The following is a 24,144-nucleotide window of genomic DNA, read 5'->3' on the forward strand; positions in this document are numbered from 1 at the left end:
TCGTATCATGGAATTACTGAATTAATTACAGAGCTTTTATAGCATATTGCCCTGAGAAATTATTTGTTAATGACCTACAAAAATGTGAAAGAGTGATATTTATTCACATATATATGAAACATTTAGGTAATAAAAAATATGTACTTAATTTGGAATTTGGATTTTTAATTCTCTACATGTTCCTAAATATACATAACATTTCACATTTAACTATGAAATTGTGGTGACTTTCAACTTTGTAACATGTCTACATTTTTTCAACTTCAACAGATTTTATTACACGAAATTCTGCAGTATGTAATTCAGAGTTCAAAATGAATAAAAATAATGTCTAAGTCTTCCTTTCATATGAATTAGGAACAACTCTGTATAGACTGTACAAAACACAGCCAACCATTTCAATGATGTGATTAACATGAGATTATCAACTCAACAAGAATGAATTTCTATTTCACTTCCTCCTACCCTTTTGCCCACATAAGCAAACATGTTCTCCTTCTAAAACTACCATTCTGTCCACCTCATTTTCCCTCTTTGTGGACCCAGAAATCATGCTCCCAACTGAGGACTTCTGAATACAAAATGCTTTCTGTGCTGGTCAAGAAAAAGAGGGTGAAAAAAGTAAAACAAACAAAACAACAAAGAACACTATGACTATGCCACAAAATTCTGCAACCCCAATGTCTTAATCGACTCCTATCATCTCTTTCCATACTCATTTCTTTTTCCTTAGAGACAGACTATACATGATGGTGGGGTTCCCCAATATACTTTTAACTGTGAGGAAAATGCCAGCAGTACCATGAAACTTCAGTAGCTGGAGGATTCTGTGATCAAAGATGGTTAAACCCTAAATGTTAATCCCCAAGAAAAAGAAAACACACACACCTATGAAAAAGGTTAAGTATATGTTTCACTACATAGATCATGTGAAAATCATCTCCTATCCTCACCTCCATCTCACTTGGGAACACAGAAGGCACAAAAGATTCTGTCCTGGATCTAGGCAGCCCTAAATACTGAAGACTCCAGGAAGAGAAATATTCAACAGTAATAAACTTTGACACTATTCATTAATCCTTATGTGGGGTGCCTGGGTGGCTCAGCTGGTTGAGCGTCTGACTGGTGATTTCAGATCAGGTCATGATCTCACAGTTGTGAGATGGGGCCCCTGCACTGGCCTCCATGCTGGGTGTGGAGCCCGCTTCAGATTCTTTCCCTCTCCCTCTGTCCCTCCCCTGCTCATGCTTCCTCTCTCAATAAATAAACAAACAAACAAACATTGATCTTTATGTGGATGACTCTTAATCCTCAACCTGGAACTTGTTCCTATGTTCCAGATCCTTGCATCCCGATAGTCAGCTGCACACTGCAACTTGGGTGTCTATAGGAGTAAACGAAAATTATTTATTACTTTTGCTGTCCTGTTTCCTGTGTTTCCGGTTTCACCCTTCCTCACTATAATCATCCAACTGGTCATCCAGTCCTGTGGATTCCATCTCCCTTCACGCTCACTGCCACCAACTTGGCAGTCGTATCGCCACTATCTCTGGCCTGGAAGCCTGGCCTCCTCCTTGTCCCATTCCACTTCCTCCTCCACTGCCAGGAATCTTTCCAATGGGCAAATGGGATCTAATCACTCACTGCCCTAGGTAAAACCCTTCATCAGCACCTCTCGCCAGGGGAGTAAATTTCAGGCCTCTGGCACCCTAATACAATTTCTTCAGGTCTCATTGCCAGGGTTCTGTGCCTGGAATAGTCTCCACCATTCGCTGGCTCCTCTCTCAGCCACCAACCTGGTTTACTTCCCCGATAACTCACTTTCTGTCACATGGCCACGGGATGCTCTCAAAACTGTTCTGTATTCCCACACTCCCCGCCCTCTTGAGGGCTAAGAGAGGTAGACACAGAGGCACAATCACACACAATGTTGCAAGTTCCTGTTAATCTTTGTGTCTTCTTCACCCACTCCCACCACATTCCCCATGAAACTGCAAGCTTTCAAAATGGCAGGAACCATCTGTCTCCTTCACCACTGCCTTCTCAACACAATGCCCAACACAGGGAAGGTGTTCAGCTAAAAGTTACTGAATTCATGAACAAACAGGTGCAGACAATGGTAGGGCAGAGTGTACCAAACTCCACATCCCAAGCCTCATCCCCCAAATGAAATCTCCCCTGCTTTAGGGAGAGCTTCTTAAACTTGGAGGTAGCCATAAGAGATCATCCCCTAGGGGGTGGCTTCTGGGAAATAAGGATGTTTCTTATCTGAAGTGCTTAAAACAGACTAGGAGCCAAACAACTCTTTCGTCCAAGTCTCTACTCGTTGACAAATGGCAAACCACTTTGAGACTGAAAACTCTCATGAGGAAGAAACTTACCATTCTTACAGAATGCACAGTTTTACCACTTTTAATTCTGACAGGTAGTTTTCATGCAGAATGACCTAAAGAAAACTAGAAAGAAACTCCCCCATCTTTCATGCAGTTTCATGGGTAGAGGCAACGACACATCTTGGCACCATGTCTAAGTTTCCAACCCTAAATGGAGAACGAAGAGGTCCCATTAGCCCCTCCAGATGCTTATAATACATTGACATTCACCTGTGCGTGTGCACAGGGATATGGAACCCAGCCAGAGTTCACTTTGCTTTTGTGGCACAGTTAGGACTCTAAAGAGAATAAAACACTTATGCATGAGCTACTGGTCAAGACAGATATATTTTACTTTGTTTTTGTAGTAACCATATCTTTTGATGAGTTCTGTGCTACAGATAAATGTGAACAGTAGGCAAACCATTTATCTTAGTACAACATTAAAGTAAAAAACTGCCGTCTCTATGCTAATTATCTGAATTATATCATTAAATATGCGGGTAATAAATATACTTATACATCTCAAGTAATAACTCTGACAATTTATAATAATTACATAAACATTCCTTCCTGATGAAGATAACTTTTAATAATTGTATGTAAAACATTAAAATAGAATATATTATAGTTATTCTACCTCCCATATTTAACGTGATATATTTGGACTTACACAAATAAAGGTAACTGGCTACTTTAAACCTTATTTTTTTTTTTCACAGACAGCTTCATTTTCTTTTAACTTTTTTTTTTTAACATGTATTTATTATTGAGAGACAGAGAGAGACAGAGCATGAACATGGGAGGGGCAGGGAGAGGGGGAGACACAGACTCTGAAGCAGGCTCCAGGGTCTGAGATGTCAGCACAGAGCTGTGTGTGGGGCTCGAACCCACACCACAAACTGTGAGATCATGACCTGAGCCGGAGTTGGACGCTCAACCGAATGAGCCACCCAGACACCCCCCAGGGAGCTTCATTTTCATTTGCATTCAGAATTAAAATATAAGATGAGGGGCACCTTGGTGGCTCAGTCAGGTAAGCATCTGACTCTGGATTTCAGCTCAGGTCATGGTCTCACGGTGTGTGGGATCAAGCCCCATGTTAGGCTCTGTCCTGACAGTGCGGGGCCTGCTTGGGATTCTCTCTCTTCTCCCTCTTGCTCTCTATCCTTCCCCTGCTCATGCTGTCTCTAGCTCTCTCTAAATAAATAAAGAAATAAACTTTAAAAAGTTAAAAAAAAAAAAAGAATTAAATTATAAGATGAAGCCCAAAGATAAGGAGACAAGGAGACCTTGCCATCCACATCTATGCCAGTTCTGTGGGTCACTAAAAAAATGATGGATTGTTTTTTCATCTCTTCTGAATAGGATTCCATGGTCTCAAGCATTACAGAAGGAAAAAAAAAAATGTGCCTAAAGGGCTATGATTTACAATGATTCTGTTTCATACTGATGAACATAAATGACCATGATAGAAAATTGCATGCAAACTCTAGAAGAGGCAAGAAGAGATATTGATCCACAGTAGCAACTAAGGGAGGAAAACCTGCTTACAGCCTATGCATCAAGCTTCTATCAAATTTGGTAGAGGGTCTTCCAACCTGAAAATGATTCTACGTTTACAAAGCCTTCTTACAGTCACATGAATTACCTTTCCTAAGTAGATGGACAAGTCAAATCACAGGTCTCTTAGGCTAAAAATCTGTATCTAGATTTACATGGAGGCATTTATATGACAACTGCAAAGCCAAACAAGAACATGCCTCTCCATCAGAAGCTACTATCCTGAGACGGTGTTTTAACAGTCAAATGGCATGACATTTAAGAGCATTCATAATTCTCTCTCTTCCAAAAGACTTTTCTCGAAAATGCAAATTTGAAGGAGGTAGGCAGGAAATGTGAAACAATGGCTTGCATTCTCTGAAAGGATTAGGATAAACTCAGCTTGCTACCCCTCTTGTTTGGAACATACTCAGACCTCTTTCATTAAAACACAAACTCTAGCAAAGAAGACCGACTTTAAGACTAGCAAATGAGAAGTGCTTTGTTGATTTTATTCCTTAACTTCTTTTTATTTCAAAGGCCTCATTTTCCAGTTGGGCAACCTAATTCAAGCCCGGTCAGTAGGGAGGTGTGGCTGGCTCATGGTTTCTGCACGTTCATGGCCCTCATTCATTAGGGGAGCACATGTGGTTATGACAAAGAGGTCATGCTGCTCTGATGGCAAGATGCTGAGGGACACAGACTCCTCCAATGTAAGGACACAACTTACTACACAAGGAGCAGGGGACATGTCCACATTCCCACAAGTCCTGGCTGTTGGGTCCTTCCAAAGGCAAACGGTCAAGGTAACAAGAACCTCTACCATGCTTATGTGGCTGTGGTTAGTTCTAATACACTCTTGCTTCACTAGCAACAGGCTCAGGAAGTGATGAAAAACCAGCACATTTTTCACTGCTTACTTCCTAGCCAGGTGAATCATATATACACATACCCACAAATATATGATATATCACATACACACAGATACATCATATATCATATCATATATTATGGAATATATAACACAAAACACTCATAAATTCTTTAGAACATCTGTTGAACCCTCCTACTCACTAACTAGAATCCTCAATTTCCATACTGGAAATTTTTTTTTTTTTTAAGGTTTATTTATTTTGAGACAGAAAGAGAGAGAGAATGCACACTTGTAAGAGCAGGACCGGCACCCAGAGAGAAAGAGGGAGGGAATCCCAAGCAGGCTCCACATGGTCAGCGCCAAGAGCCAAATATGTGGCTCAGACTCAAGAACAGTGAGATCATGATCTGAGCCGAATCTGAGTCGGATACTTAACCGACTGAGCCACCCAGGCACCCCAGGACAGGGCATTTTTAATTGAACATGGCCCTAGCTCTATTCAGCTTAGCCCCTACAAACTTTATATGCCATCTACAAGGTGGCATTTAGGTGATTCTATAGGTGTTCATTAACAGCATACTTGTACCAAAAGGGAGAGAGATACTGCTACTTATTGTTGGGAACTAGCCAAACATTAAATGAGGGCGAGCAAAATATCCAACTCAAAAAAAGCTATGGTTACCCAGTGTCACAGCACAGAGATCCAATCTTATTTCACACACAAATCAGATCAAATGAAGATGGAAATGCATAAAACATTACACAAAATGTTTCAAACCTTGATAAAAGCAGGCCTTGGAATGTGCATTAACAGCAATTTGCCTTTAGTAATGTTTCATATTTGAACATTTAATATGTGTTGGGGGGGAAGCAAATAAAATTCATCCAAATGCTTTCTTCAAGTACTGATAACAATATAGCCAAAGTTCAGAACAATTATAAAACTCCAGGAGTTCTTTGTCACTGTAACAGTGTCTTTTATCCTATCCCTTGCCCCTGCTGCCTCCCTCCCTCCATTTCCTAAGTTCCATGGAGGGGATATTCATTCTTGTAGAAGCTTTTCACCCTAAAGCATATGCAGTGTTCCTTCCAGACTTAAAAGCGGTGATATTATACACTCCTTCTATTTCTTTTGCTAGGGAAAATGTGGAACACCCAGACTGCCAATCTAGTAATAACACACCATGCAATGGGAGAGTCACAAACTTGGAAGGAGGCTCAAGTAGACATAAAAGCTACTTGGCATTATATATCAAGATTCATAAATATGTGCACGTCATTTTGGCTTAGAAATCTCTATTCTGGGAATTTATCCTAGGGAAATAGTTCCAAAAGACAGAAAAGCCTATATGCATGAATATGCTCACTGTGGAGTGCTTTCATTCAATAAACCTCGATCAACTGTCTATGATGTGCCAGGTACCACGCTGGCATAAACTCTCTGCCTCAAGACATTTACTATCAGCTGGGAATTCAGATAAGTATACCCAGAATTATAACATGTTGGGATAAACGCTAACAGGGCTGTAGAGAAGCACTAGAAACACTGTCATGTGTTGGGAAGAAGAGCAAAGAGAGGCAAGAAGGACTTTACAGAATTTTGGGTAATGCTCTTAACATCTCTTCACATTATTTTTTTTTTTTTAGAGACAAAGATAATGTTAAAATACGGGGAGGAAAAACCCTTCATTATTCTGAAAAAGACTTTTCTTAATACATTTTAAAAATAAAAAATAACAAGCATGCATAATTGCCCTTAACAGCTCTCAGATGTGCCCCCCCCCCCAACCCGGCCACGTTTCTCTCTACCGTGTGTGGGAGTTGGCATGTACCCATCAATCATGAAATCCTCGTTGGGCACATTCTACCAGTCTTTTCCCCATCTTAGTTTTCTACTAGACACCAGGGCGTCCCTAATCAAAATTGCTGAGAACTCCAAGTTCATTTTGCTTAAATACAAAACAAAATAAACCAACAACAAAAAAGTCTAATCGCTCCTTTGAGAACTTCCTCTTTTCAATGGCTCAGAGTGAGGTCAGTCAGAAAACTCTTGCTTTAGGGTTTCAGGAGGTCCTGTGCTAAATATGGTATTTATAATTTGTAGCAATTTTTGATTGTTTTTAGAAGTGAAAAAAATTCCAGTTTTAGGGGTTCTACTGGGAAGGTTTTGAAGAAGTATACATTGGACGCTCCTAGTAAGAGAGTAAGAAATACTAAATAGAGACATGTTGCCATGTACATAGAATGCCTGTATTTATTTACTCTTAGATTAGAGCAATTTCTATTCCCGCAACATGCTCAATACCCAATTCAAGTCCAGACAGGCTGTATATCAGGGTGTGGGAGTTGTGTCGATACCTCTCTCAGCGTGTTCTGTCCTGTGTCACGGCTTGAGGCTTTGGCCATACTACAGAGGTGGAGAGGGGCTTTGGAAGGAATGTTATTTGAGAAGGCCACACCGGAACTATCTTTCTTTACAGAGCGCCTAAAGAGAAAGAAGGAACTTGAAACAATAATGGGAAGACTAAAGGTATGGGAGGATTAACATGGACCGAGCGCCTACAAGCGCTAGTCCCTGCCAGAGGTTCTGGGTGGGCAAAATCCTCCACACAGGACCAGAGTATACATTTTTCAGCTTTGCAGGCCAGAGTCTCATGTTACAACTACTGGATTCTGCTACTGTAGCACCAGCAGCCATAGTTAGTACCTAAACGAACTGATGTGGATGAGTTGTAATACAGCTTTATGTGCAAAGACAGGCAATGGGCCAGACTGGGCCTGTAGGCTGTAGTTTGTCTACAGAGCCCTGACCTAAGTGCTTCATAATTCACTTTATATGAGGCACAAAAAGTGTGATTATTTTTCCTAGTTAAGGATGAGGAAACCATGTATCCAAAGCAAGGTGACCTGCCTGTTACACGTCCAGATTGTTACAGTCAGAATTCCAACCAAGGTATGTCTAAAGCCAAAGTGTAAATTGTTTCCATGTGAAAGGTTCTCTTAGGTTGAAAACAGATAAGGAAGTCAATGTGAAAGAAAATAAAAAAGACGAGTCTAAATCCTTGCTCTAGCTTAACATTAATCGATCTATGCCCACCTATGACACATTATGGCAGACATCATCAATGCTGGTAAAACAGGGATGTAGGTGAAGCACTCCTCCCAAAAGAAGCTTCTGAAATATTCAATACCGAACGTCTTTATACCAGAAGGGAAAAGGAACCAAATTCACAAAGCTATACGTAGTCACTCTCCTAGAACTGTAACACTCCCAGAGAGAACTCTGTAAAACACTACCAGTGATAGTCATACATTTCCTAATTCATTCATTTCATGCCCAGACAGCACACTATAAAAGTGCTTAAAAAAAAAAAAAAAAAAAAAAGGACGTGGTGTTTGGCCTTCAGGAACTTTTACAGAGTTGGAGGCAATAGATAGACACTAAACAGTTAAGCATCACCTGCTGATCTGAAAAGCCACTTGAGTATGTAAAGAAAATTTAAGAGTGATGCATACAGTTTAGCGCCTGGGAATCAAGGAAGAGGCAAAAACAATGTGTGCACTCCTGCTTCCACTTGAACCTTCTTCAAAGTTCTTGCTCTTTTAATGCCTCCTGAGAAGGTGAAGATTCTGTTTTCACCACAGGTGTCCTAGTTTAGAACCTGAAGACCAGGATCCAAGACCATCCAGGTTCCAACTTGCTGACCAGCTTCAAAGTTTTGTACCTGAATGTCAGTTTTGTCACCTTACAATAATGGGGTCTGACTACATGTTTCTTAAAGGCTTTTCCAAGTGATACCTTCCCTGAATGAGTTTTTCAACACAATTCTGTAGGCCCAACAATCAAAAAAGGAAATAATAATCTGGATGAAACTCAGATGGCCACATGTCTTAATCCATGGCATAGGCCTCTTTAAATTCTCACAGTAAGAAAAAGTTTCAATTATTAAAACTATCTCCCTTAAAAAGCAAAAGTAGCACTTAGAGAGTTGCACAATTATTTCTGAAAATTAAAAGATGATTTTCCCCAAAGGACAGAGGGGAAAGGAAGATGTGGAACAGATGGATTCATTGTTCCCCTATGGAGAAAAAACATTTCTACACCTTGCAAAAATATATTAATTGGCCTGCCATCTGGCGAGCCTGCTCACATCCATAAGGGATAAAGTTTAGATCTTGAGGTTTAACATTTAAGCCTGTGGGGAGATGGTAATTGGAATCTTTCGGAGTTAGCATTAGTATTTTTAAAGGGAACATTTCAAGAGAGGTCTGAATACAAGTGGAGAAAAACAGGACCTAAAATGTGAGACCATCTAAGGTGACATCACTGGTGTCAGTGGCCTGGGCCTCACTCTGCACACCAGGGAGCTGGCCATGGACACTCCACGTATGGTAAGGCTGTGCCTTGGCTCAGTGGCTTTCAGACCATGGTTTTAATGCTTCCACACAACTTCATAGATACTTCCTATGTACCTTCTTGTACGTTAGAGGTATTTTTCAAAGTTTCTGGATATTATACCACTGTAAAGCTGGCTATTTATTTACTTATTTTAACGTTTATTTATTTTTGAGACAGAGAGAGACAGAGCATGAACGGGGGAGGGGCAGAGAGAGAGACACAGAATCGGAAGTAGGCTCCAGGCTCTGAGCCATCAGCCCAGAGCCCGACGTGGGGCTCGAACTCACAGACCAGACTGCGAGATCGTGACCTGAGCTGAAGTCAGACGCTTAACCGACTGAGCCACCCAGGCACCCCACAGCTGGCTAATTAAAAGAATGTCTTTAAGGGAAAATAATCAGCTCAAGAAAGAGGAGATACAAAATACGAATTTTGTGGTATATACACATGCACTCGGAAAAGAAAACTTGGAATGATAACTGCATATTTTTACTACTGGGAATGTTTGAGTACTAGAATCTGGGGAAATTTTTTGACTCTACAGTTGTTGGTATTTTCTCCATCCTCTGTCGTCAGCATGCATTATGTTCACGTTTTACCTTAAAAGCTATCTACATTCCACTGAGACTAAAATTGTTCTTTAGTTAAGGGTGCCTGGGTGGCTCAGTTGGTTAGGTGTCTGACTTCAGCTCAGGTCACGATCATGTGGTCCAGGAGTTTGAGCCCTGTGTTGGGCTCTGTGCTGATAGCTCGGAGCCTAGATTCTGCATTGGATTCTGTGTCTCCCTCTCTCTCTGCCCCTCTCCTGCTCACACCAGTCTGTCTCTCTCTCAGAAATTAAAAAATACTGGTAAGAAGCAATAAATTATTTTACAAAGCAATTAAAGTATCTTGAGTTTACCTTTTATAAAATGTATGTTTTGTTTTGCTGTCACTTGCATTGAAAAACTCCAAGATTCCTTTTGGATGTCTGTATTTATTTTCCAACATTCATAATTTATGTCTTAAACTACATACCTTCCACCTCATGGCCCAATAAACACCTCCAGATTGTTTTAAACAAATCTGACCAGCAGGAAATAGTTAATCTGGATTCTTACAACTTCTTCACCTTTGTAGGATCAAGGGGCTATTATACATTAATCATGTACCACGATTTCGGTGGTTTATGCTTTCCTCTCAGGGATTTCATGATGCATTTTCCTGGTACCTCCTGAATATTATTAACCAAGTCATCAAACTCTGTGTTAATCATCTTCCTCTTCAAAATGATTTTTGAAAAGGGTGACACAATGTAACACTGTATCTTGGCTGGGATCCTAGAATAGAAAAAGAACCTACAGTCTTAATAAAATATGGAAACTAAGTTTTTAAAAAGGGAAGGAAGGGGTGAGAAAAACAAAACACCTTATTCTAATCCAATGTGAGCAGTATCAAACAATTAAAAAACACCTACCACTTTTTGAGGGTATGGAAAAGTGTGGTGGTGGTCACAGGACTGTGTCTGCCAAAATTCATGGAACCACAAACCTGAAAGGAATGGCTTTACTGTCTCTAAACTGGATCTCAATAAACCTAATTAAAACAAAACAAAACAAAACATACCTATCGCCCTGGACTTGTTCTAGAGCAAGTAAATACCAGCGGTCAACCTAGAGTCCCAAGCAATCTGGAGAAGGCCTAGGCCTGGGTTAGTGGCAGTGAAAACGAAGGTTCGGAACATGTGAAAAAGCATCTGAAGGGAATACTTGCTTCTTCCACTCCCTCCTCAGGAAGGGGCAGCCGTTCCCTCAAATACAGCTCAGACATTGTACCAATAAGAGCCACAAGATGGCCAGTGAAGGATTTCTGTCGTTTAGAGAATCCCGGATACAGTATTTGTGCCTTTTGCATGTTACAGATTCCTTATTCTATTTTTTTATAATTGTTTTATGCAGAGCAAAGCAGTTACTTCTTAGTTCTTTAAATACAATGACTTTCCCAAGGAAAAGATGTATTTAAGTGAGTGCCTTCCATTCATCTTTTTTTTTTTTTTTTTTTAAAAAGGTAGTTAGCACCAGCATATTCAAAACCAATTATTAGATTGTTAAAAAGTGAGGAAGATGGGGTGCCTGGGTGGCGCAGTTGGTTAAACGTCCGACTTCAGCCAGGTCACGATCTCACGGTCCATGAGTTCGAGCCCCGCGTCAGGCTCTGGGCTGATGGCTCAGAGCCTGGAGCCTGTTTCCGATTCTGTGTCTCCCTCTCTCTCTGCCCCTCCCCCGTTCATGCTCTGTCTCTCTCTGTCCCAAAAATAAATGAAAAACGTTGAAAAAAAAATTAAAAAAAAAAAAAAGTGAGGAAGAAGCCTGTAAGCAATTCATCTCTAAAATCCCAACTGATCTTTTTTTGTTTTTTGGCATTCAAACTGTATTGTCAACTTGTGTCCTTAGAGGAAATGAACTGTATGTACAAGATCAGCAAGGATTGTGAAATGTGTTCCTAATACATACATTCATGTGAACGCACAGGATTTTATAATATTTAGAGAGAAATCTCAGAAAAGTGAGCTTGGGGACAGCAGTGTTACTCATTCAAAAGGCCTCTGAGATAGCAGCCGTTCGGAGCTATACCATAAGTAAAACCTCAATTTTACCAACCCACTCAAATACCAGTATAGACTGATACTTTAAGACGAGGGAAGCACAGGAGAATACATACACAGTTTCCATTAACGGGAGAGGGAATCAGCAAGCGGCATTTTAACACAAAGTAAAACCTACCTCTATTTTTCACCCTCTTCCCTCAGACAGCAAGCAGGTGGCATTTCTATCGCAAAGATGAAAATTATCAGGGCTCTGTATTCCCACACCTATCTTCAAATTGCCAGGTGGATTCTGTACCATAAAACCTGAGATGCTAGAATCTTACTTTACAATTATCATTTTCAATAATTAGAATGTTGCTGGAGTTATACTCCATTGGAGACAGAAGAATACAGTTAAATTTCTATCCAGATTAACCTCTTACTACTGGCAAGATTCAGGCAGTTAACTGATTTTGTTAAGCCCCCATGTTTCCTTCTGTAAAATAGATTATTATAGACAGGGTAAAACCGAGGTGACAAACTTCCTCAACACATATTCCGCCTCTTTGCCTTGCTTTGCTGATGTTGGTACATCTCCTACCGGTTATTACACGCTGCTGTTAATTACCTGGTTACACTGCTTTCTAACCCCACCAGAAGGAAGGATCGTGCCACATGCATCTTTGTTTCCCACGTGATAACCACAGCCCTCATCACATAAAAGGTACTCAACAAATATGTGGTACGTACGTGAGTAAATGAGGCAATACGATGATTCCACAGACCCTGTCCACAGAAGTCAAATGCAGTCAAACTAGGCTATGAGGTTATCAGGAATCAGGAGGTGATTCAGGCGACCCACGAGCCACAAAGCAGGAAAAGGCTCACACAGAGATGCAGAAATCATAAATACCCCCTCCAAATATGTTTAAATATAAACAACATCCCATGTTTCAGAGGTCAATCCCCCAGCTCTGAGCTTTTGGCCCAGTTTCTAATCATTTGACTCCTCTTTCGTACTACATTAACCAAAGAAAATAAATTGAAAGAGGAGCTGCATGGCCTTGAGTATCAGGGGCCTATCCCGTCCCAATCAAACCCCTGAGACATCCTAAAGAACCCCGTCTATGAAGAAGGCAAAAACACAACAAAGAAGACAAAACTGAAATCACATTAGCCTAACAGGCCTTAACATAGAGTTCAAGATATATACACACCTGGAGCTTCCCAACAAAGTCCATAAATGTTGGGCCATGAATCCCCTCCAAACATGTTAGTTTCTTATTAAATAGATCTGAAATCAAACCTGTTAAGTGGCCGAAGAAACAGCGACAGGCCACTGCCTGTGGGACACACCTAAAAGAATGGAAGAGCTGAAAAGCAAGCCTGAGTTTCTTCAGCTCTGGGCCGGGCATGCCACTCACACGGGAACTAGAAAACTGGCTCAAACTGAAAACGATAATCTTTCTGGAACAACAGGTCATGACGAGCTTCCTTAATGCCAAAATAAGTGTTTAGAGGGGACTTCTACTAACCGAAAGAAAGTGTAAACGGCTTATATATTTACTCTGGCTTGAATACAACATTTCTGAATATGCCTATCGGTGCCAAGAGTCAGAACCCTTTTCCTCATGGACCTTAAACCTGGAACCCATTCCATGGAATCTATTTCCTAGGAATGACATCAAAAGCCTGTATCACATTAATATCCAAACAGCTCAATTATCTGTACCTTCTGACTCCCAAATCACCCTAGGCCTGGTATAAGAAGACAGACTAATTTTAAAGTCCTTAAAAGGTAAGGCAAACCACAACCTCTAATATTTAAAGCGCTTCTTTTAAGAAGCCATCAAATGATTTGTAATCAATCACAATTTCAAAGAAAACAGAAGTCTATGTACCTAGAAGGCATCTTGGCAATGAGAAGGCTGGTAAAATGAACTCAAAACCACTAAGATCTAAGAAGTGTACTGAAGAGAGAATTCTTGAGCCTGGATTCCTGTTAAGAAGGCTTATACAAACCACTATTAGTTTCTCACCTTAAAAATCCTAGAGTTGCAAGGCTAACGTATCTGAAATTAATGAAAGAGAAGACAACTCTTGAAAAAGAATGCTATAGGGGCACCTGGGTGGCTCAGTCAATTGGGCGGCTGACTTTAGCTCAGGTCATGATCTCGTGGTCTGTGGGTTCGAGCCCCGCATCTGGCTCTGTGCTGACAGCTCAGAGCCTGGAGCCTGCTTCCAATTCTGTGTCTCCCTCTCTCTCTGCCCCTCCTCTGCTTGCTCTCTGTCTGTCTCTCTCTCTCAAATAAAAAAAGAAAAGAAAATTAAAAAGAAAAAAAGAAAAAGAATGCTATATACAAATTTTATAGGTCACAGTGAAAAAAATGGCAATAATTATCCCTTATTAACTCTCTGGTCCAAACATCTAACCCCAAATATCCAATACTAAAACATATAGAAAATTATAATTTGTAAGCATAGAAGCTCATTTTGGCGAATCTACCATAAGAACTATGACTTAAAACACCCCTGAATTACCCCTTCCTCTGAGTTCTGCTATTGATCCCTGAGGCCATTTGAGATCTAACATAAAAACTTCCTTTGCTTAAGAATGTATCAGAATGGTTAAAATTAACAATACAAGAAACAAAAGGTATTGGTGAGGATGCAGAGAAAGGGGAGCCCTCTCACACTGCTGGTGGGAATGCAAACTGGCATAGCCACTCTGGAACACAGTATGTAGGTTCCTCAAAAGGTTCAAAATAGAACTATCCTACAATTACACTACTAGGTATTTACCCAAAATGTACAAAAATATGGATTCGAAGGGGTACATGCACCCTGAAATTTATAGCAACATTATCAACAGCCAAACTATGGAAAGAGCCCATATGGGCTCTTGACTGATGAATGGATAAAGAAGATGTGGTGAGGGGTGCCTGGGTGATTCATTTGGTTTGAGCATCTGACTTTAGCTCAGATCAGGATCTCACAGTAAGTTGGTTTGTGCACTGGTTTGCGCCAGTGCACAGCCTGCTTGGGATTCTCTCTCTGCCCCTCCCAGCTCACATGCACGCTCTCTCTCTCTCTCTCAAAATAAATAATAAACTTAAAAAAAAAAAAAAAGATGTGGTGTATATATACAATGGAATATTAGTCAAGCATCAAAAAGAATGAAATCGTGCCATTTGCAGTGATGTAGATAGACCCTGTTAAGTGAAATAAGTCATTCAGAGAAAGACGAAATACCAAAAGATTTCACTCATGTGGAATTTAAGAAACAAAACATATGAACAGATGGGACTGGGGAGAAAGAGAGGGACACAAACCTTAAGAGACTCTTAAAGACAGAGAACAAATTGAGGGTTGATGGAGAGAGGTGGGTGGCGGATGGGCTAGATGGATGATGGGTACCAAGAAGGGCACTTACTGTGATGAGCACTAGATGATGTATATAAGGGATGAATCACTGAATTCTACTCCTGAGACCAATATTGCACTGTTTGTAAACTAACTAGAATTTAAATAAAGATTTGAGAAGAAAAAAACCAATGTATCTTTTATGGAAAATGCAAATTCATCACCATCCATTCAAACTGTCAAATTAGGTGAGTGTGCCTATCAGCTGTTTTGCCACCTGTGTGCCCTTTTGGAGAGGTTGAGCAAGCATAGGCTAATTTTACAATGAACCATTTTTTGGATTAGCAAATATTTGTGTTTATTTGGATGAGTACTCAAATGGAGAACACCAAGTGGATAAAATTACTCTTTAGGTGGGGAAAAAAAAAAATCTATCTGACATGGCTTCAGTATCTCTAGAGCTCAGTGTCTAACAGAGATAATCTACTTGGAAAAGTCTTTGATTTTGTATCAGAAGTCGTGAGATCAGCCAAATGTAAGTAGTATTTTTACAGGAATTTTATCTCAAGTTTCAAGATCAACAAGCCATTCCAAATGAACCCTAAGAAATAACATTACATAATAGTCACTTAATGGCTATTGTTTTACAGTAACAAAGGTTTCATTTACCCTATTTCCTAGACTACTTTATTCACCAGGCAGTTTCTCCCATGACAAACATACCTCTTCCTCTTAACCCCTCCGTGTATATGTAAAAATAGAACATTTAATACATATGATTTCTAATTTAAAGATATCCATCATTTAGCATTTGAAAAGCTACGCATGTTAAAGGGACATATGTGATTTTTATGCAAGCTATGGATACAGTGATTTTCTTCAAATTTAGCAGCCAATCAGTTTGGCAGTGGCTGGATAATAGTCTAACAGTGACTCAAGAAAGAAATGCACTAAGGTCAAAGTCAGGGTCCTGAGACACCGACATGCACTGTAATGTTTAAAATTAGAATAAAGCATAGCAAAGACAGCTTTAGGAAATACTCATATGGCAAAATGACCCTGGTGAATCCATCAGTTTTCTTCTCTTTCTGATTCTATGACCCTAGGAGACCTCAGCAAGGGTCATCAGTTCCTCATTCCCTCCGCCCAGGTGATTCACTCAGAAACTAATATGTTATCTCCAAAAGATATCTGCAGTTTGAAATGCCACATCACGCTAGAAAGTTTCCAGGGACACGGAGCTGGTTCTTACCTTTAAGAGCTAAAAGCTTACTTGAGAACTTCACAACACAAATGGTAGGTGGCTGAGCATACGCCACGATCTGGATTTTGCCTATATATTGCCTACAATTACTGTTTCCTAAGGGATTCCAGACTGTAACACAATCTGAGCCACTGACAAATCTAAGAACACCAAGTCAGTGGAATGTAGCAAGTGTCAGGGTTCTGTAACAACCCAAGCAATGTGAAGCTTAAGAGATAAACATTAATGGCTGTCTAATCTCCTTACCAGTCTGTTTATACCTTCAAATGCTGCTCAGGCCTTATAAATAAGTAAGTAAGTAAGTAAGTAAAAAACAAAAGCACCATATGATGTTTCAGTCTGATTTTGGCATAACTACCTTCTCTAATAAGCATGTCCAATGGCCATTAATGTCGTTAAACCTCCTGCAGATCTTCTTGTTCTATTAATGAGGTTTCGGGTCAACATTTTCAGAATTTACAAACAAGTCCACAAGGGAACTTTCCTGATTACCAGGACAGAGGAAAAGAAAATAAAGTACCAGAACCTAAGTGTTAACGATCATGGGAACTTCTATTTAGAGATCTTTCAAGTTACACAATGTCCCACGTACCACAAAAACCCAGTTTGCTATTATATACTCAAGACTTCCACTGATAGAGATTGCGCCTCTAATAAGTGGATTTATACACACCCTGTGCCCACTTTCATCCAGGTAGCCCCAGGACTATTTTAATATCTTGGCTCTACCACTTAACTTTCAAAGGGATTACTCAGTTACCATGACGTCACTCCCAAATGACTAGGTTACATGTCGTAAAGACAGCTCAGATTAAAATAGCTTGTGCGTGCTCACTCACACAAGATGGGTGTGTATGGGGGTGAGGCGGGGACTCGGGACTTCCAGTCTTAATCTCCTGGAGAAATCAGCCTCTTTCCAGTCTCCCAAATCATGCAGGAGTCCTATTCCAAGTTTTCTCCTCTAGGACCCATTTCCACATAGGGACTTCCTAACCCCAGCACCTCTCCGTTCTTAGCCCAGAAGGCAGATATTCTCCATCTTGAGGTGTACGATTCTCTTGTTTTAAAGACATCACCTAGGCTTCTGGTAACAGTATCTAAGTGTAAAGAGAACCAAGCAAAGCCATAAAAGCATATAATGTTCTACCCTGTGAACTTGGGTGATATACTCCTCCCAGTGCTGACAAGTTCTAGCAATGAATAGCCCATGCCTGCCCATGGAGCACAGACTCTATATTATAATGGTTTATTTTTAAAGAACTAATTTTTAAATCCTCCTTTTGCACTCTCTCTCTCTCACACACACACACCCATCTCATTTATTTCCTCCTCTCTTCTTTATCCCACCCTCTCAACCCCCAAAGACCTTCCTATTCAAGGAGCAAAACAGTCTGCAATCTCCTATTGAAAGCTTCACACTAGAGAATAAAAGCGTTATTTTCGACATGTGCATATTCCTGCTCACATCCTTTGTATGTGGTAAACTTTACTAGAGTACAGGACACACAGACTGCTGTGGCGTGGGGTGGCCAGGATCTCCCCAGGTACCACTCGGACAGCTGCTGACTGTTCCTGGCCTGGGGACTTGGCTTTCTGCTCTTCCCTAAGGGGATGCCTTATTAGGTTGGGGGAGGAGGATCCACCGAGGGAGGGTCTCAAGGAATGCTACCAATGTGGGAGCTAACCCTGAGGGGCAGACCAAAGGGTGAGTCCTGCAGTGACAGGCAGTCCCATCCAGCAGGCAGAGAACACAGTCTGGAGCTTGAAGAAAGGAGAGGGATGAAAGGAAGCACTGATGAAACAGGCCTGGGCAGAGCTCCGAGTGGGAGGAAAGGGGTGCAGAGACTCGGGGAGGGGCCACGCCTGCAGGTCAGGCATGGACAGGATGAGAGGAAGCCAGTGAGTGAACCAGGTTTCAGCCTCCAGAGGAACACACTTCGGGGAGAGTCAGAGCTCAAGCTCTGGAAAAGACAAAGTGGTGGGGGCAGGGGGAGGGAGCTTCGGGCACTCAGAGCCTGTGAGGTGAAGCAAGAGTGGTAAGTGACGAGGTACTCATAAGGCTGTGGACAGAGCCTGAGCTTCCAGAGAGGTGGTGAAAAGGAAACTGTCATTGCCCATTTGGGCGATGAGGCAGACAATAAAATGAGCAACAGTGAGTAAGGGGATATGATTCAGGGAACAGAGCTGCCGGGCCAGCTGTGAATGTGCAGGAGCTGGGACAGGATGATGTGTCACTGCTGTAGGTAGCTACCCGCAGAGAGTGGTTACCACCCATGGTCTGCGATTCCTCACTTGACTACTATTTCCTGGCTCCTGGGCCTCAGCCCCAGCCCCACCCCCACCCTGTCACTGCCTCTGCTCTTGGTGCTGAGGTCGCCCATGCCTTCCCCATTGTCAGACACAAGGCACATGTTCCTGCTGTCTCTCTGTGCAGTGACACTGCTGCCTGTCCTCCTCGCTGGAGCTCCATGAGAACACTCCAGATTCTCCTCCAAGTCTCTGTACCTGTACCTATCTGAATCTCTGCCCACTCCTTAAATGGAGCAACCTTATTCTCCCACAGATTGATCTACCATATTTTTCGGATGGCCCTAATGATGACTCTCAAGCTTATTATTTCTGGTCCAGCCTCCCTGGTGCCCTGAACCCACACCCCCAATGGCCTGTCTAGGGATCTTTGTTTCCTGCCTCAGAGCCTTTGCCATTCCCAGATGCCAATCCCAAATGCTTCCCACCAATGGCTCCTTCACGGTTTTTAGGTCTCCTGTTCAGTTTTATCTGCCTCCTCAAAAGACACTCCCTGACCACATGATCTAAAGCAGCCCCCCACACTGTTACTCTCTCTTCTCAGCACTTACTTATAAGCCTTTGGAACACTGATCACCATTGGACAATTGATTTATTTAGATGCTTGTTTATTTGCAAGGCCCAAGCACTCTGTCTTGTTCACCACTATAGTCCTTGCCCAGCCCAAGATATTGGTGCTGTGAATATTGGCTGAGTGAAGGAAGGAACACTTCCTTACATTCAGCACACATTAGATGCTCAATAAATTAGATTAATCAGGCTTCTGGGGATCGAAGAGATGAGTACAAGTTCTTTGGTCTTCCCTTCCCCCACGCCTCTTTGTAAAGGTAGTTCCTTCATCTCCCAGGTCACAATCCCCAGGGCCACTATGCAACGTTTCCTGGTCTCTCAGAGCCGTTCGTTCATCAATTTTTATCAACTTGATACCCTTCGTCTCTCTCAAAGTCATAATCTCACCGTATTCCTTCCTCAGGCCTGCATAACCTTTTCGGTAGGCTACTGCAATGACTCATTCATTGGTTTCCAGGTCCCACCCTCCTCTCACAGACCTAAAATCCCCAAAGCTGCCAGATAGGCCTTCGTCCTTTTGGGTAAAGGCCAAGCAAGCTCCCACAAACAGCAAGTGCCTCAACTCTCATCCTTAGCCTGATCACCCACTACTCATCCCCTTGTTGTAACGATAGAAACAATGTGAATACTGAGTATCTACTGAGAGTTTTTATGTGCCAGTCATTGTGTTAGACATTTTACTCATATGAGCATATTTTACTCCTTACAACAATCCTGTAAGTAATTTACCTGTCCCTGGTTTATAGATGGAGCAACTCTAGTCCAGTGAACTTGCCCAATCTCATTCAAACCCAGGTGAACTGGCTTCTAGATCAACCCTCTTCACCACTGTGGTATACTGTATTGCCTCTGCAAACTTTATGCATCAACAATACTGAGTTATGCTTCTGGTTTTTTATGCTCCAGCAATATTGAGCTATGTATAGTCCCTTGAACTCTGCTACTAAGGCCACTGTGCCTTCATACACACCATTTCTTTTGCCCTTTGGGATGGCCCTGTCCTTCGGTCTGATAAATAGAAGAAACCTATCCTTCAAAACCTCCCTGAGGTATTGTCTTTTCCATATGGCTTCTCCTTTGGCTCCTTGAGACCAAAGTCTCTCTTCCCCACTGGCCACTCCTATAGCTTATATGTACCTTATAAATACTTCTCTATTGCCCTGGTTTGCAATGATTCATTTGCATGTCCTCATTGAAGGCAATTCTATGACTCAGCTTGGGGTGCCCAGGCACACAACAGATGCTCAGTAAATGTGGATTTAATGGGACTTTCCATAAAAGGGGTGGGTACAAATTCACTAATACCCCACATGTCAGGACAAGAGAGAAGTGTATTCTTCATACTCTTTAGAGACACATATTCATGACGAAAACAAAAAGAAAAACTCACCAAACACTACAGATGTTTCTGAAAGGAAGATGAAGCATACATAAAAATTCAATACATTCAGCAGTTAAAGATCCCTGAATGTACCTGCTGTTCGGAGCAACTGCTGAGTAATATGAATTCAGAAAAAAAATAAAACGAAAGAAAGAAAACATTAAAAAAAAAAACATTTGCAACTACACGGATGGAACTAGAGGGTATTATGCTAAGCGAAATTAGTCAGAGAAAGACAAATATCATATGACTTCACTCATATGAGGACTTTAAGAGACAAAACAGATGAATATAAGGGAAGGGAAGCAAAAATAATATAAAAACAGGGAGGGGGACAAAACATAAAAGACTCTTAAATATGGAGAACAGAGGGTTACTAGAGGGGGTGGGGGGGGGGGGGGGAATGGGCTAAATGGGTAAGGGGCATTAAGGAATCTACTCCTGAAATCATTGTTGCACTATATGCCCACTAACTTGGATGTACGTTAAAAAAAAATGAAAGAATAAAATTGAGAAATAATAAAGTACACAACTTTTAAGTAAAGAAAAAACAAAAAAAAACCCCAAAGCAACTTTTAGCCCATGGGTTCTTGCAAAATACATTAGGAAACTTGTTCCAAATGATTAACTGAGTCACAAGGTGCTTATTGGCATGGACAATGACACTCGATTTAGGTGTCATTGAGATTTGGATAGCATGAGGTCAGCCCAATGAAAACATGACAGATTTCTGACCATTAAGGTTAAAAATTGAGTATCTTCTAGATTCTCTAGACTGTGTATCATCAAGACTAAAGTCGCACCTCAAAAACTGAGCAGCAATACTTATAAATCAATGGTAGCCCTCTCTTTACATATGTGATATAAATCAAAGAGAAGCCTGATCTTCTTCCCCACAAAAGTTTTTAATCCAACAGGGGAAAAAGGTCATCGACATCAGTGGTAACATGAAGCAGCTGTAGATTTCGGTCCCTCAAAGCAGCAGGTGAATGGCTGTACTGAGTCAGCCTTGAGGAAATGAGAAAGGGAAAGAGGAGATCAAAAAAGAAACTGCGTCTGGTTGAAAAGGAGTGCTTGATGAGATGGGACATCTTTGCCTTCTACCTGATCTCAGCAAGGGAAACTTCCAGTGTCTCACTATGGCCGTTCCCTTTATTCACAGGGATATGTTTCAAACTCCCCAGAAGAAGCCCAAAAGATGCCAAAGAGTACCGAACCCTATATACACCATTTTCTTCTACATCCAAAATAAAGTTCATAAATTTGGCACAGTAAGAGATTAACAACGGTAACTAATAATAAAATAATTATAACATAGTGTAATCAACATTAGGCGAATATGGCCTGTCTCTCAAACTTTATTACACTGTATTCACCCTTCTTCTCGGGATGATGTACAAAGTGTCTATGCGAGGAGATGAAGTCAGGCGAATGATGTAAGCATCGTGACCCAGTGTTCGGCCGCTATCATCTGCTTTGGGACTGTGGCTGACCACAGGTAACTGCACCAAGTGGAACCACAGATTAGGGAGGACTGCTGTGTTAAGTAGATATTCTTCATCGACTTGAGGAAGTGGCCCTCTATGCCTGGTTTCCTGAGAGTTTTTGTCATATGAGTGAGTAATGGATTTTTCTGTGATCCTGTGATAATGCTTACTTAGCTTATTTATGTGATGGATTCCATTGATTGATTTTCTGGTGTTGAACCACCTGTGCATAGACCTGGGACCAACAGGTCATGATGAATAATTGTTTTTATACAGTGCTAGATTTGATTTGCTAGTAGTTTACTGGCAGAAGCTAGGAGGTATTTTCCGGGCAAAACTTCCCTAGAAGTATAAACCTTAAGACAGTGTCACTTGCGATCAAAGAATTTGACAGCAAGGCAAGAGGAAGTAAAGACATTTTGAAGGGCTTAAGACTTTACAGAATATTTATAAAAATTTTCATAAAATTAAAAGAAAAAAATTTCCCTTAAAATGAAAACGGCGTGACAAAAAAACACACAGTTTCCAATGGAATATGTGAGCTTTATGGCAAAACATAGACAAAGTCAGTGTGCACCCAGACAAGTGCTGTCCGTCACAGTCAAGACAAAAAAGAAGGAAGGGAAGAATAAATTGTCTTTGGGATTCAGGATAAGGAATTCAGGCTGTCAGTTCATCAATACTGTGTAACAGTCTAGGCCCGGGATTAGGTCTGCAGGATCCTCTGTGCAAGAACTCAGGGAGTTAGAAGTTACAGGCCCAGGCAGGCCCAGTTTCAAAACTTCAAAGTTTCCCTCTGACAGAGCAAACCAAGCCATGCTGAACTGGCAAGGCAAATGTAATGGAGCAAACCAAAAAGGCTTCCATGATGACAAGGGCCCATACAATACAGACTTAAGGCGAGAATGGGAAACCATTCGCCTTCTCCTTCTTTTGTCTGAGTGGTATAAACATCCCATCCCAAAGAGCTCTAAGATGTTCATTCACATGCCCCAAGCTGGATTTCAGTCTCTGATAGATGCAAGAAGCTGATATTAAAGAAAAGGTTAGGATGAGGTTCCCGAAGTTACCGAATTAATCAGAACAAGTAGCTAGGAAAAACACGTAAAATGAATGATCCATCAGACCAAGTCGACAAGTGTTCAGAAAAGCTCGGCTTGCGCCACAGAGATATGCCCAGGGCTAAGGCACATGACCTGAGTGTGAGGGCAAGGGGTCCTCACCTGAACACCAGGCGCACCCACAATGAGACTGGCTAAAGGACAACCTGAGGATGGCGAGGTCTTTTTGAAAGGACAGATTTAGGGAACCTGATGAGCCAGCTGAGGAATGGGGTTAATGTGGGGGTTGGAGGAGGAGACAGGATTTAGAGCAGGGAAGGGAGGTCACAGAATGGGAAGAGTCCCACTGTAAGCATATGCTACATGTCCTTAGGGAAGGACACAGAGCTGGAACTGATCACTGTATAATAAGAGAATGCAACAACTACATACATCGCCCTGGACCGGAAGACACCTGCCCTTCAAGTCTGTCAATCTCCATAATAAATATAAAGTAGTGCCGGTCTTTGAGACCAATAATAAGTAGATGTGTGTAGACAGGATCTTCAAGACACATATGTGCAAACTCTGGGAATCCTGGAAATCCCCAGTAACAGACGGGCTGTGACAACCTACACTAATAGAAGGGAGGGAAGAAAATCCATCCCCTTTTCTGTTTCCCTGAACTGAAAAAAACGGGTCTATGACTTAAGGAGTAGAGAAAGCCCTCCCACACTCTCCCATTTTGCTGGGAAGAACCTAAGTGACTTCAGAATGTGGGCTCTCTGCCCGTGTGAGCTGTCTGAATTGGCGTGTTCTGGGCTGGAACTAGAATCCCCTGGGCTGGAAAGTCAGGGTCAGACTGGCCTGAGAATTTGCTCAATAGTATTATCAACAGGTAGATGGCTAGAGGCCCCAGCTGCTTTTCAGACTCAGACACACAGGTGTGACATCAGAGCAGACTGCTCTCTAGAAGCGG

The 24,144-nt window shown here is 41.5% G+C and overlaps 1 protein-coding gene across 15 annotated transcripts in view; it reads right to left on the bottom strand.

Moving 5' to 3' along the window:
- MAST4 (microtubule associated serine/threonine kinase family member 4) overlaps window positions 1-24,144 on the bottom strand; it is a 570,307-nt gene that overhangs the window by 140,941 nt on the left and 405,222 nt on the right. Inside the window, exon 1 of one of the 15 annotated variants that reach the window (XM_040451764.1) lies at window positions 12,971-13,067. The exons of the other annotated variants lie outside the window; for them this stretch is intronic. Within the exon in view, the coding sequence (XP_040307698.1) occupies window positions 12,971-13,008 (38 nt within the window). The 5' untranslated portion in view covers window positions 13,009-13,067. Of the gene's footprint in view, window positions 1-12,970; window positions 13,068-24,144 lie in introns of those variants that run through there. 15 annotated transcript variants of the gene reach the window in all.

Source organism: Herpailurus yagouaroundi, unplaced genomic scaffold (assembly GCF_014898765.1).
Source record: "Herpailurus yagouaroundi ecotype Mexico unplaced genomic scaffold, PumYag 29, whole genome shotgun sequence".
NCBI lineage: Eukaryota > Metazoa > Chordata > Mammalia > Carnivora > Felidae > Herpailurus > Herpailurus yagouaroundi.